The sequence below is a fragment of the Callithrix jacchus genome, chromosome 19 (genome assembly GCF_049354715.1).
Source record: "Callithrix jacchus isolate 240 chromosome 19, calJac240_pri, whole genome shotgun sequence".
Lineage (NCBI taxonomy): Eukaryota > Metazoa > Chordata > Mammalia > Primates > Cebidae > Callithrix > Callithrix jacchus.
Window position 1 is genome coordinate 45864869 of NC_133520.1, and position 15560 is coordinate 45880428.

The 15560-nt window shown below is 41.9% G+C and overlaps 1 protein-coding gene across 8 annotated transcripts in view; it reads right to left on the reverse strand.

Annotated features, from left to right (window-relative positions):
* Positions 1–6980: 6980 nt before the first annotated feature.
* The window catches only part of CHRM3 (cholinergic receptor muscarinic 3), a 507768-nt gene continuing 499188 nt past the window's right edge, over positions 6981–15560 (reverse strand). For all 8 annotated transcript variants that reach the window (XM_035280815.3, XM_054248167.2, XM_054248168.2 and 5 more), the window contains one exon: positions 6981–15409. In XM_035280815.3, the coding sequence (XP_035136706.2) occupies positions 13633–15390 (1758 nt within the window). In that variant the 5' untranslated portion in view covers positions 15391–15409 and the 3' untranslated portion in view covers positions 6981–13632. The remainder of the gene's footprint in view (positions 15410–15560) is intronic.

Below are 15560 nucleotides of genomic sequence, written 5' to 3' on the forward strand. Positions count from 1 at the left end.
TCAAAACCTTATAGTGTAGATTTTATAATTCACCTTATGGAAAATGTAAGCCATATAATCCAACTGGCAAAGCCAGTCCTTACTGTCAAACTGATCAGCTAAATTACATTTTTTTTAAATTGAAAAAAAGTGTGAACTAACTTTCCAGTCCATAGACATGTGTTTTTATAATGGCCACTTCACCTTTGAATTCTAATTCATAAGTGAACTGATAGATGGATGGATGAATAAATGAATGCATGGATAGATGAATAGATGATTGCAGTAGATACACAGATGAATGAATCGAAAATGGATGAATGGATTGATGGTTAATGAATGAATGGGTGGATGGATGGATGGATGGATGATGGATAGATGGATGGAATAAAAGTTGGTTCTCTAGATGAAATAAGGCACTGTCCTCTTTGATATTTCTTGAGGACTCCCTATTTGCCCTTCTGCCACAGAACATTCTCTTAGGAACCATGAAATTTGAAACTGTCCTTTTGTTTGTTGTCCAGATATTTTTGCATGTAGTAATAAGATTCAGACTGGTCAAGAGGTATGTGGTGTACAATGGAAAGGCAGGTGTAACGAAGATGATCTTTCCAAGCAGGACAATCTGAGACTGAGTACCTCTGGCAGTGCTGGGACAATCTGAGACTGAGTACCTCTGGCAGTGCTGGGACGATCTGACACTGAGTACCTCTGGCAGTGCTGGGACGATCTGACACTGAGTACCTCTGGCAGTGCTAGGACAATCTGAGACTGAGTACCTCTGGCAGTGCTGGGATGATCTGACACTGAGTACCTCTGGCAGTGCTGGGACAATCTGAGACTGAGTACCTCTGGCAGTGCTAGGACAATCTGAGACTGAGTACCTCTGGCAGTGCTGGGACGATCTGACACTGAGTACCTCTGGCAGTGCTGGGACGATCTGACACTGAGTACCTCTGGCAGTGCTAGGACAATCTGAGACTGAGTACCTCTGGCAGTGCTGGGATGATCTGACACTGAGTACCTCTGGCAGTGCTGGGACGATCTGACACTGAGTACCTCTGGCAGTGCTAGGACAATCTGAGACTGAGTACCTCTGGCAGTGCTGGGATGATCTGACACTGAGTACCTCTGGCAGTGCTGGGACAATCTGAGACTGAGTACCTCTGGCAGTGCTAGGACAATCTGAGACTGAGTACCTCTGGCAGTGCTGGGACGATCTGACACTGAGTACCTCTGGCAGTGCTGGGACGATCTGACACTGAGTACCTCTGGAAGTGCTGGGATGATCTGACACTGAGTACCTGTGGCAGTTGAGGATCTGGAAAGTGACAGTTAAACTGACCGTATTCTTGTACTATCTGGAAAGGCCTCATGTATTTCACACCACCCAGCTGTGCCCTAGAAGCCAAGATTAGAATTGGTGGATTAAATGGAAACTGCCTAAACACAAGGTGGCCTCCTTAATTTAATATGTAGGATTTTTGTCATTGCAGTTATTAACACAGAACCCTGGTGGTCTGTCATCAAGGATGCTGTGGGAGGGCCCCTTGTATTGAATATAAATTTGACTGGAGAATATTTAAAATTTCCCTTCCAACTCAAAAATCTTTGATATTCTAGACAGGGTGGCTTAATCTATGATGTGCATTGAGTGGATCTTAATATTATTCTAGAATCCTGAAAGTTCGAAAGGAACTCATTATCTCATTATAAGCAGTGAGTATTTATTTTCTCTTTAATGGTCTTTATCTCTGTTTTTACACATTGGCTCCATCTTCTGAAGTCACCTACTGTTTGCTGCCACTTAGCTAACAGGAGATGTAATCTGCTTAATAGTACACACATTTGATTTTTTTTTTTTTTGCTTCAGAAGCAGGAAGGTCTTAAAGTGTACCAGAAAGTACATATGGGCCGTGTGCGGTGGTTCACGCCTGTAATCCCAGCACTCTGGGAGGCTGAGGTGGGGAGGGTCACTTGAAGTTAGGAGTGGGAGACCAGTATTGAAGTGGCCGACATGGTGAGACCCCTGTCTCTACTAAAAATACAAAATTAGCCAGGCATGGTGGCACATGCCTATAATCCCAGCTACTCTGGTGCCTGAGGCAGGAGAATCACTTGAACTGGGAGGCGGAAGTTGCAGTGAGCAGAGGTCATGCCACTGCACTCCATCCTGGGCAGCAGAGCAAGTTAGACTCCATCTCCAAACAAATAAACAAACCAAACGAAGAATGTACATATGAAGGTGACCCTTAATTCTGGGTTAAGGGACATGTTAGGGATTTGGGGTTCTGTCCACAGGTTGAGCAGAGAGAAAGGTTAGACTATTAACTCAGTTTTCCCATTGTGGCAAAGAAAGCTTGTATTAGACATGCACTGTTTGTTTCTCACACAATCAAAAAGGGAGTCGAATTCTGCCAAGTTTTCTATCTGGGCTCCTGCAGTAGCTCTGCCCTAGCAGGTCTGAACTAGAAACTGGAAGGGGTGTGGATTGGTGGAGTAAGGAGGGGGGTGTGCAGGGAGCCATCTTTTATCCACCCCGCCACTTCCTCTATAACTTCCAACACCTAAAGATAATGGCACTGGCTCTACAGCAAGGGTGGGGGTGATTTTACACAATAGTATCTGGGAAAATATTTACCTCTGGCCTACTGGCAAAGGATTGGCCTTTTTATATTGTTTTGAAGTTAACTTTAGAGGAGGTCCTCCCCTGAAAAGTCACAGCTGAAGGAACTCACTGCACATGGTGGGTAGTAATTGGTTTTTCATTTGTTGTCTTTGTTAGTTTTTTTCTTCTGTGTTTTGGTCTGAATTGCTATTGATTGTTTCCATTTCAAGCTAACCCAGGCAGCACAATAACGTAGTCAATCACTTCTAAGGCTGTCTACCCTGCAGGTGGAACCACTTATAGCAGTCAGGTTTTCTTTTTTGTTTTGAGATGGAGTTTGGTTCTTGTTGCCCAGGCTGTAGTGCAATAGCACGATTTCAGCTCACTGCAATCTCCGCCTCCCGGGCTCAAGTGAGTCTCCTATCTCAGCCTCCTGAGTGGCTGGGATTACAGTCACCTGCCACTACTTCTGGCTAATTTTTGGTATTGTTAGTAGTGATGGGGTTTCACCATGTTGCCCAGGCTGGTCTTGTACTCCTGATCTCAGGTGATTCACCCGCCTCGGCATCCCAAAGTGCTGGGATTACAGACGTGAGCCACTGTGCCCAGCTGCAGTCAGGTTTTAAAGGGACTTTGTTTTGTAGAAGCCAGAACAGAGGAGTTGTCACACTTAGAGATCTGCTCACATAAATGGGTCAGAGGTTTAATAAGCTAGAATATTATCAAAATTCCATTGGCCCTATCAAACTAAATGTCAAGGAATCATCCCTCTCGTGAGTGTGCGACGGGACCACACTCCACTTTCGGCCTGATTTGTATCAGAAGACAAATCACAAATTTTGTCATCTTTATGAATTAATTGCTTGAAGGAGAATGGTTTGATTCAGAAAGGTAAGTTAGTTAAGATAAGGAAAGTTTAGTGAGCGTCATGACAAAAACATGGGCTGAGATTAAGCCAAATACATACACAGCTGACATAGATATTAAAAATAGTTTCCACTAAATAAAACAAATAAAAAACTTTTAAAAATCAACATCCCATTTTTTTAATGGGAAAAAGCAATTGGTCATATGAATTAGGGAAGAAGTCTGATAGATACATACATTATACACAGGATGTTATGACGAGAGACATGTCATTCAGTGAGTCTAGAGCATTGATAGTGGATTTTCATGTAAATATCCTAGCCCACTGCATTGTCTAGAATGAAGAGAAATTCCAAGAAGAGAAGTGTGATGCAATCATTTTTTAAAGAATTACAAAGGAATCCTAAGGTATCAATCAAAAGATCTTAAAAATTGATGCAAGCGTCATTTTTTGGGATCAATCTTTGTTTACATGCTGATGAGCCCATCATGTTTTGGGTGTTACCAGGGGTTCAGAGCTCATCTTACTCATCTTTGGTCTACACAGGTTTGCCTGTCTTTCACAGGCATGTGGGAATCAGAAGACATCTTCTGGGTCCTAATAAAAATGTCTATCCCTGACCGGGTGCACTGGCTCGCACCTGTAATCCTAGCACTTGGAGGTCGAGGCAGGTGGATCACTTGAGGTCAAGAGTTCAAATCCAGCCTGGCCAACATGTGGTGAAACCCCATCTCTACTAAAAATACAAAAAATTAGCCGGGCGTGGGGGCGAGCGCCTGTAATCCCAGCTACTCAGGAGGCTGAGGCAGGAGAATTGCCTGAACCTGGAAGGTAGAGGTTACAGTGAGCCGAGATCACACCACTGCACTCTAACCTTTGTAACAGAGTGAGACGCTGTCTCAAAATAAATAAATAAATTAGCCCTACGGATTAGCCCCTGGATTATGTTTTCTGTATCTAAAGGCTTTTCTCCTGCAGAGATTTCCGATTTCTCAGCTACTTCGCAATAGTTAATTGGCAAATGATAGGTGTCAAAATAGGCAGAATAAAAGCTTGGGGGTTGGAGATGTGAGTTGAAATCTCAGCAACATCTCTCACTAGCTGCATCGCCTTCAATGACAACTCTCTTTCCCTTTTGTTGCAAGATTGAGTTAGTCATTCTACTCTTATAAACTATGGCTAAAATAGTCTCTTTAGAAACACAGTGCTAAAGAAAGCGAGCGTCTCCACAATCCGAGGCTCTCATTCCAACGTGATTCTTGTCATTACTCTCCACATAGCTGAAATGAAGACCAGTCTTTTACAGACTGTTACTGTGAAGGCTCCTTCCGCCTTTTCATAACCTGTATGCTGTTGTTTAATTCTCACGGATAATGACAAGTTCTACTGAAATATGCGCATGCCATCTCCAAGAAACAGAAGCAAGAATGAAAGTGAAGGGGTGGTGGGCAAAAAAGCCCAAGAATGACCACAATTAGACCAAGGAACTTCTATTCCAAGCCGTAGCTCGCTGCATCCTCTTCATGACCCTTTAAATGCTCTGGACCACAGGACGCCTTTTCAAAAAAGTGCTCTCTCTCTCTCTACTCTTCCAAACCTTTTTAGGTGAGATTCAATTTTGATGAAAGATCATTCATGCTTATTGCTTAAGTCATGTTCATTTTTAATGCTTTTAAAAATATGCTATGTAGTTCAAAAAATATTAATTTTTATTAGACATATATGATTCCTGTGAGAGAAATATTTATTTCACTGGTGAAATATCTCAGTTCAGTCAAATAAAATAATAATTAGGGTAAGCCTGTAATCCAAGCACTTTGGGAGGCCGAGACGGGTGGATCACGAGGTCGAGAGATCAAGACCATCCCTGGTCAACATGGTGAAACCCCGTCTCTACTAAAAAAAAAAGTACAAAAAATTAGCTGGGCCTGGTGGTGCATGCCTGCAATCCCAGCTACTCGAGGCTGAGGCAGGAGAATTGCCTGAACCCAGGAGGCAGAGGTTGCGGTGAGCCGAGATTGCGCCATTGCACTCCAGCCTGGGTAACAAGAGCGAAACTCCGTCTCAAAAAAAAAAAAAAAAAAAAAGTAATAATAATTAGGGTAAATATTTAAATCAATTGATTGGTTGGTCATATTTCATAAAAATTCTTCTTCACGTAACCATTTGGATAAGGAAGTGGCAAAGCTTTTCCAAAAGCTATTTATCAACTCCCCAACACAGTACTTTCCGGTTGAAAATCTACTCATACTTAGTGGATATTTCCAATATTGACATATCCTTATGGTTTATTTATCTTCCATACTTCCAGCCAGTGTTTCTTTCCATAGTCAATATTTCATATTGCATGAATGTGTGCAGCAAATTAAAGAAGAATTTAACACAACAGAAAACTTTTCTTCTTCAATCTCATATGAGTTTTATGTAAAAATGCATACTCTTATAGAGAAGTGAGAAAAGCAGTTTTTTTTTTTTTTGAGACAGAGTCTTGTTCTGTCACCAGGCGCCAGGCTGGAGTGCAGTGGCGCAATCTCGGCTCACTGCAGTCTCTGCCTCCTGGATTCAAGCACTTCTCCTGCCTCAGCCTCCTGAGTAGCTGGGACTACAGGCACGGGCCACCACACCCAGCTAATTTTCGTATTAGAAAAGCAGTTTCTTTTCTGGACACGTACGTTGATCTAAATGCTAAGAGTTCCAGCATGAAATAGCAGAACAGAGAAGGAGAGGGGATGTCTGATGTTTCAGTGAGCACAGGTTCAAATTGCAAACTGAGGATGAAGATATGAAGATGTAATGACTGCCAGAAAAAGTTGTGAGGGAGAGAAAGTATATATATATATGTATATACATACACACACATATACAATATATACGTATAGATGTAATCTCTTTCTCTCTATATATATGTAGCTGTAAATGTAGCTTTCTTTCTCTTTTTTTTCTCTCTCTCGTACTCTTCTTGTTCTTTCTTGCACTAAAGACTAAAGAGGCGATGGTTTCTATGATACAGGTTGTAAAATATTAAGTGTTCAAGCATTCCATTCAAAAATACATCATCTCTTGCCCAGAGTACCTTCACTTCCAGCAATTTTAAAGTCAGCGTATTAAAATATGAGGCTTGTGTTTTTTCCTTCAGTGAGAAAATATTTTCTGTGGAGTCTAAAAGAAACAAAAATATACCTGGAAAAAAAAAGATAAGCATTCCTTAAAAGAAAATTCCCCTTCCATATATGTATGTACAGGTAAGTGTTTTTCTTCACATGTACTTTTGGAGTGAGGGCTATGTGTGTGGGTGTAGGTTACACAGGCCTGTACTCCTACAAACACATGATCAGGAAGTATTTGGATCATGAGAGAACCATGAGGGTTTTTAAAGGAAGTTCTTTTGCGTGTGAGAAAGAAAGAGAAATCAATGCAAATAGCAGGCTGTTCAGAATTATCCTTTCAATGAATTCTACCCTTTTATACAACAAGAAGCTGCTCCTGCGTTATAGACCCTGGATTGAATGAAAGCAAACCACACTCTTTGTTCAATAATAGTTTTATTTACTTATTTCACTGTTAACTTGGGGATAATATTCACCACAAAGTCGCAGGCATCATTTTATAGTACAGACTACAGACGATTGACTTTTTCAGAATTAAAATGAAAATGGTTTGTGACACACCCGAAATGCCTACTGAGGAAGTGCTGGCCACGAGGTAATAAAAAAAGGTAAAATTCAGTGCCTTTGGCAAAGATGTGGACACTGTTTTAGATGCGAGTATGATACATGCCCTTTGCTTACAAAGCAAATATACACCCATCTGGTTTTGGACTGTGGTTTCTCTATCCACCAGAGAGCATCTTTAAATGATTCATAGACATTTCCCTGAGAGCTTCCTGCCGAGAGAAATCAGCATGCTGATTAACCAACATGGAAGCCCATTTTAATGTAATTATTCCTCAAGCCTGCACCAAACTTGGTAACAATTTTTATATTGTTACCAAGAAGGACTTTGCCCAAACTGTGGCCATCACATAGCTCTAAGCAATGCCCAAAGGAAGTCTGAAGTGTTGCGTGGAGGAGGCTGGAAATGCCTGGGTACTGGACAAGGAATGGATGGAAGGGACAGCACGTGTTTGATTGCTTGCAGAACAGGATAAAGGATTCTCCCTAATAACTTTCCACACCAAGCAAAACTACATGCAAGGATTTGTAAGCCAAACTACAGATCTTCACTTGTACAGAAAACTACATTTATGAACTCTCCAGGTTCTCTAGATGCTTCTCTTAACTACAGCGAGCAACCAAGAAGCCTGTTTCAAAAGAATTATCCTTTCAATGAATTTTACTCTTTTATACAATCAAAAGTTTCTCTTTGTTGACCAAGCCAGTAAAGTTTCTGACTTTACCAGATTGGTCAACAAATCCAGTAACTAGTATCAAACAAATCCAGTATCTAGAACAAATCCATGTCTCCAGGACTAGGGATAAAAAGAGAGAGTTAATTTTCTTTTCCATTTTGGACTCTAAAGTATTTGTTTACAACTCAAGTCTGTTTAAAATATTTCTCCTTACTGCTCAGGGATATTTGATTGGATAACCTTATTTGTGAACACTTTGCATTTCCCAGCCAAATAACACCTGACTGGGGCATTGATGTACACAGAATTTTGATAATATGTTATATTAATTAATAATATAATTAATACAACATATTAATTAATAATATAATTAATATAACATATTAATTATATGAGGTTATTAGATATTCAACATTTATTGAATATATGCAATTTACCAGATTCTGTGTGAGCCACAGGATACAGAGGGATGAATAAGACCCAATTTCTATCATCAAGGAACTCACAGAATACAGGACAAAAAGAGTTTTGAGGTTTGTATGTGAAATGCAGGACTGCTAAGCATTTGGGTTTCAAGAAATAACAAAGAGTAAGCTTTTACATTCTGGGGATAATCTTTTTAGTTTAAGATAGGATTACTGGGTTATAATTTGGGTGAGGAAAGTTCTACTGACACTTCTTTGGAGTGGAAAACATAGCCCCTTTAACTTTTATGTAGAATGCAACTGAGACATGAGCCTTTTTGGTTCTCTAGATGATTTTTTTGGGGGTGGTCTCAGCCCAGACCAGAGTTGTATGTGTGAGTCTCACCAGAGTTCTGTGTGAGTCTCTGTGGTTCTTCTACCAGAACCAACAGAAGCCTAATGTTCTAGCACCGCATTGGGATGACTTCCATCTACCCAAACGCACTGTCCATCTGTGCGTGAAGCTGTGAATGTAATGCATGCCTATTAATACTAACACTTGCTCATTTTTGAGCTGTACAACAAAACATTGTGCAGTTACAATGTGGAGTATAGTCATTTTAGGAACTAGATCTTCTTTATTCATTTTTATTACCTTATCATTTGCCTCCTTTCCCAGACATGAACGCTAAATCCAGAAAAAGAAAATGAAATTCTCCAGTTCTAAAGAGCACTGGGTTACCATTCTAGAAATCTTCCTCTTAGGTCTACAATACTGACTCACAGATTAATGCCGGAAGAGGCTGAATATTTAAAGTCAGGGAAAGAGAAAAACAGAGTGTAACTGAAGTCTGTAGAAAAGCTCAGCAAACTGACACAAGAACAGAAAATGAAATACCACATATTCTCACTCATAGGCGGGTGATGAACAATGAGAACACATGGACACAGGGAAGGGAGTACTAAACACTGGGGTCTATTGGGGGGAATAGGGGAGGGACAGCGGGGCAGGAGCTGGGGAGGGATAGCCTGGGGAGAAATGCCAAATGTGGGTGAAGGGGAGGAAGGCAGCAAAACACACTGCCACGTGTGTACCTATGCAACTATCTTGCATGTTCTGCACATGTACCCCAAAACCTAAAATGCAATTAAAAAAAAAGTAGTAAAATTGTCCTTGAACCTATTAAGGGCTGGAGTTGACACTGCTGAAGTAACTTCGTTACACATAGCATGGGAGCAAAATATTCTTTCAGAGGATGTGCTAGAAGTAGGGTCGTTTAGGTTAAAAAATAACTTCGGAGTGTTGTATTCTATGCAGTTTCAGTCCTATTATGATAAATGCTATTGTAAAACCAAAGCAAACACCTGCTACCCAGAAACTATATTTTGTAAGGTTGCCAGACCTCAGGCACTGGGTTGGAGCAGTATTTGACACCATGCAACTCTGGGTTTACCAGAAAATTTCAAGGCTTCCTTAGATTTTGTGGTGTTGAACTACAGTAAGTAAATAACCTCAAAGAATATAAAATCTGAATATTTCAAGCATTCATCCAATACACCATTTTACTTTCATCACGGTAGTTACTGACCTCAGTTTGGACTGATTTGCCATCAGAAGGCAGATTAGAGAAGCTCTGGTGTTGTTGCTTAGTTTGAGCGATGAGGAGAAAACCCAGAAATTTAGGGTAAGTGACAAGTACGCCTAAGGACATACTAAACTGGGCCAGGAACTCAGCGCTCCTCATCCTAAATTCAATGCTGCTTTGACCTTACTGCACTACCTTCGCCTGTCCTCTGACGCTCCCGGGGGAGATTGGGCAGTTTCCTGGAATAGGTCCCCTTCTTTGAATCATCTCTACTCAGGTAAGTACAGGACACCCTGACTGATCCCTGGAATCTTTCTCTGTGTCACTCGTATTAGGCTTCTCTGCTGTGGCAGAGCCTTGGCATCCTTCTTTGCTCCCGGAGTCGGGGCTGAAACGGCCAACTTTGCAGCAGCAGGGCTCTGCACCCCAGCTTCTCTCTCGATACGGAAGGGGGCTCCCCGTGCTCTGCAGAGCGATGAGCTCTGGCCATGGGCAACACGGGAAGCCTGACAGAGAAAGCTGATACGCCTTCTAGATCTTCAGCCACTGCAGACTCTAACACTTAGGCTCTTCGTTTTTGTTTTCATTCCGTCAGAATTGACAACGATTGCACACGATAGGGTAGAGATAAATGAAAAACATGTAGAGAGTCAAGGCTGGGTTTAAGAGGCAAAGGGGGATTAGAAGAATAGAACTAGCATAGAGGCCACAGGGAGATGATGGGAAAGGAGAGCAGAGCCGAGGGAACCAGGGGGCCAGAGAGAGCTCACTTCTCTTAACCATCTGGCAATGCCTGGAGAAGGGAGAATGTGTGTGAGTGCTTGTGTGAGAGAGAGAGAGAGAGAGAGAAGGAAGGAGAGGGAGAAAGAGAGAGAGGCAGAGAGAGAGAAAGATATTCTCCATGTGTAGTTTATTTTAGGTTTGATCATTTTCTTTTTTCAATTAAAGTGGCTAATCTTGAAATGTCTGCAAGCTTCATGCATATGGCATGAAATAATTTGGTTCCCGGTTTGGGATGAAGACATCTTGATAATATGTAAATACTGAATACCTCCTCTAATGACAAAGCTTTTGAGAAATGCATGTGTAACTGAGGTCCAATTATAAACACTCACTACAGCTTCAATTATACTTGTAAATTCTTCATATTCAAAAGAATCTATTTTACTTGTTTTCTTTCTCTGAAAATGACCCAAGAATGGACATACCTTTCTATAAAGTCAGTAAACAGTATTTAAATGCAGCTTTCATCCATAAGAGGCTTAAGAACAATTCTATAATAAAACCAGCAAAACAAAAAATGAGACCTAGAGCCTTGGATTTGTTCCTTTTCTGCATTATTAGCATCACAAAAGGACAAGGATAAGGAAATAATCATGTTTAAGGAGATAGTAATTGACTCTCAAAGTTCTGATAAATTTCAGGGTTTAATTCTCAAATCTAATTCTTTTTTTTTTTTTTTTTTAAATAAAAGCAACAGTCCTTTTGGGAGGGAGGTGAGATAGGAGTTTCCAAAAGAATGGGAAGTGCTGAGTGCTGGGACGCTTGAATACGCATTCACATATTTATGAGCGCCAGGCCAACTTGAGTAATAAAATATAGATGCAATTGCTTACTAGACGTTTCACAGGTGGATAATAACACATTCTGTAATTTGCTGTACATGTTAGAAAACTGTCTTTTTTTTCTTGTTCTTTGGTTGAATATGGGCCCCAAAAAATCATTCTTACAATTAGGCTGATTTTTTTTTTCCCCTGTGTAAAATAATTTCAGACACCATAGTGAGGGTTGCTTTGTTCAGTTCCCATCGGATTTAACTAAAGAGTGATTTTAAACATTTACGTTGAAGTGACAGTTGACTTTTTATTACCTAGAAATGGTTAGGTACTTGGCGATGCCAACAGGATGACATGTTTCTTCTTCTTAGCTACAGGAAAACTCAATATATCCTATTCATTGCTCAAGTGGACTCTAAAGAATCACTTTCAAAGGACACCAGGACTGAAGACTGAAGAGTAATATTTATCAACATTAAATAAACACTTGGTGTAGTATCCATAAATATTTCTGCATATAAACATAACACGAAATTAAATAGTTCAGATACACCGACACCACTGAGTACACGTCCACTGTGGTCAAAGTCGCCTGTAAACACCACCTCACACTGAATACAAAAGCAGCTTCTACCCAGCTCTGGGTTCACAACATGAATGCCCTGTACAAAGGGAATATCTCCACAGCCCTCCCACCTCCCTCCCCTCCCCCTCCCAAACAGCCCCAGCAAAAGGAAAAGAAACCCCAACAACTACAGCAGCAACAACGAGGACAAGGACAATGACGGCAGCACCCCATCCCCTCCCCAGATAAAACAGTTAACATTTTGGCCAATTCAAAGGAGAATGCAAATTTTTTTTTTTTTTTTTTTTTTAAACCAAAAGGTAAGAAAATCAATTTGAAGCATTACTTTTCAGAATGCAATTCTCTCTTCAGAGGACATGTAACTTCGTAAACCTCACCTATTCCTGGGTGAAGTTTACACGATGAACACCAGAAAGCACTGGCCACAGCTGAGCAACAAAGGTGCAAGCCCTATTTTCTTCAAAAGGTGCCATTCAGCAAGAATCAAGCACAGTGTTCTCCCTCATCCTCTCTTCCCACGGTTTCTGTTTTTTTGCTTTGCCATATATATATATATATATATATATATATATATATATATATATACACACATATGGCCTATATATATATTGCTGTGTGTGACATTCAAACGTGACACTATTATTGAGTTTCAAGCAGTTTAGATAGCAGAAATTTTGTTTTGAAACATTAAGATTTAGATGATTAAATTCAAACGTGTGGATGTGGTTCATTCTTTGAGCTCAGAGGGGCCCCGATTTAGCTCTGTTGAGGCATCAACGAAGGAGATTGCTTAACACCAAGCCCGGTGAAGCCACCGTGCTCAGCTGACTCACGAGCCTGTCCACTCTGCACAGACCTGCGGGGAAGGCCTGGCCGCTCTCTGTGGGAAACAGCCCCAGTTTCAGAAACGTTAAACTGGGCTGATTTCACATTTATGCTGCATTAGGATCCTAGAGAACCTCAGTTACCAAAGTACTGAAAGTGTACATTGCAGGAAGAATTTGCCAGTTCAGTGTTTCCCATTATGTTATATACACTATGTGTGTGCGTGCAGAACTCACACATATATATATGTATATATATATATACTTAAGTATTTTTATTTGTACGAAACTTGAACTGCACAAAACAGGACTCTGCAAGAATCAAGAATCAAGTCCACAAATAGAGTTTAACGACACACCAAAGAAAAGACAGAAAGCTCTATTGGGACAAGAAGATTCAGCTTTGCAACATATGAAATAATTTTGGAACCACAGATTCGTTAGCCTGCAGTGTTCCACGTGGGGTCTGGATGCCCACTTTCGGGATCCTTGGGAAGAATGTGGGAACTGGGCCTCCTATGCTCATCTGAGATTCCAAAGCTAATGGGAATTAAAAGACCCAGGCAAATCGATGTGGGTATATATTGCTGTGAAGCAATATTTCTTCTCCTCTTTAAGAAAAATAATGTGAAGTCTATTTCAGAATAAATTTCTTTATGTTCAGTAGTGTTTTTGTTTTTTGCTGAATTGGTACTGACATTTCCTATTAAAATGGGTTTACTCAATGGATCAGTAATCAGGCAGCTTCTTTCACATCTGGGTGATAAAACCATTTTTATCATCACCAGAAATCATCCCCACCCTCACCTTTCTCCTCCTAAGGTCTGTGGGTTGATGTGTGCGTTTTGTCACCGCTATTGATAAAACCTCACTCTACAAGGCCTGCTCAGGCGCGCGCTTGTGGAAGATGACTGACTGTCTCTGCTGGTACTGCTGTTTGCGCCTCTTTTTTTTGTCACACTGGCATAGCAGCAGCATCTTGAAAGTGGTTCGGAATGTTTTGTTGCACAGGGCATAGCACACGGGGTTCACGGTGCTGTTGATGTAGCACAGCCAGTAGCCCAGATTCCAAAAGGTTTTGGGTATGCAGCTGTCACAAAAGGTGTTCACCAGAACCATGATGTTGTATGGGGTCCACGTGATGATGAAGGCAAGCAAGATCGCGCTGAGGGTCTGGGCTGCTTTCTTCTCCTTGACGAGGGACATCCTTTTCCGCTTAGTGATCTGACTTCTGGTCTTCAGAGCAAACCTCTTGGCCAGAGTGGCTTCTTTGAAGGACAGAGGTAGAGTGGCCGTGGTCTTACCCACCGACGAGTTGACGTCGGAAGTCTTGGCTGCGTCCACGGCTGACTCTAACTGAATGGGAAGCTTAGAAAAGCTTTTTGGAAAACTGCCTCCATCGTCCACGCTCTTCCGGGTCTGTAGCTTGTCGGCTTTCCTCTCCAAGTCCACCATCCCCAGCTCCTCCTCAGGCACCTGCAGGTTGTCCGTTGAGGGTAACTTGGTGGAGTTGAGGATGGTGCTGTGACCTGGAAGCTTGAGCACGATGGAGTAGATGGCTCTTGTCTCAGAGCCAATGTCCTCCTCGTCAGAGGAGGCGGAGTTCTCCAGGGAGGCAGCAGCATCGTTGTTGTTCCAGCTGTCGCTGCTGCTGTGGTCTTGGTCCATCTGCTCGGAGCTGGGTTTCCAGCTCTTGGTTGTGAACCAGAAGTGGCAGCGGCCATACTTCCTCCTGTGGGAGCGTTTCATGCTTTGCTGTTGAAGCTCATAACTGCTGCAGCTTCGAGAACTGCCCGTGGGGTGGACAAAGTTTTCTGTCTCTGCCTCTGTCCCAGATGCTTGCAGCCCAGCAAGCTCTTTGGTACGCTTTTCAGTTTCCTTATAGATTCTCCAGTATAAAATAGTCATAATGGTGACAGGCATATAAAAAGCAGCAATGGCTGTGCCAAAAGTAATGGTGGGCTCACTGAGGAACTGAATGAAACACTCTCCTGGTGGCACAGTCCTCTTTCCAACAAAGTATTGCCAGAACAAGATGGCAGGAGCCCAAAGGACAAAGGAGATGACCCAAGCCAGACCGATCATCACACCAGCTCTCTTTGTTGTTCGTTTGGCTCGGTACGTGAGCGGCCTCGTGATGGAAAAGTATCTGTCAAAGCTAATGACCAGGAGATTCATGACAGAGGCATTGCTGGCCACGTAGTCAATGGCAAGCCAGAGGTCACAGGCCAAGTTCCCTAAAGCCCAGCGATTCATGATGATGTAGGTCGTAAACAGATTCATGGAAATGACTCCAATAATCAGATCGGCACAGGCCAGGCTTAAGAGGAAGTAGTTGTTGACAGTCTTCAGCTGCTTGTTAACCTTAAATGACACAATGACCAGGATGTTGCCGATGATGGTCACCAAGGCCAGGATGCCCGTTAAGAAAGCAATGAAGACCACCTGCCAGACTGTGTGACCTCCCAGAGGGTCATCGGTGGTATCGTCTGCAGAGGAGAAATTCCCAGCTGCTCGGGAAACATTGTAGCTGCCGAAGTGGGTGACCCCTGTGTCAGAGGGGCTGTGTATCCAGGAAGAGCTGATGTTTGGAAAGAAAGGCGAGGTGGAACCGTTATTGTGCAAGGTCATTGTGACCCTCTGACATAGTCTGGGGGAAAAAAAGAGAGAAGAGACGGAATTAGAAAAAGTTCCACCGTGTTTCGTTTGTTCTTTGCATTGCATACGTTAAAAGACATGAGAGGTTATTGCAGGATGCTGAATCTCTACGAAGCCAAAGGTTATCAAGTTCATTCTCTCAT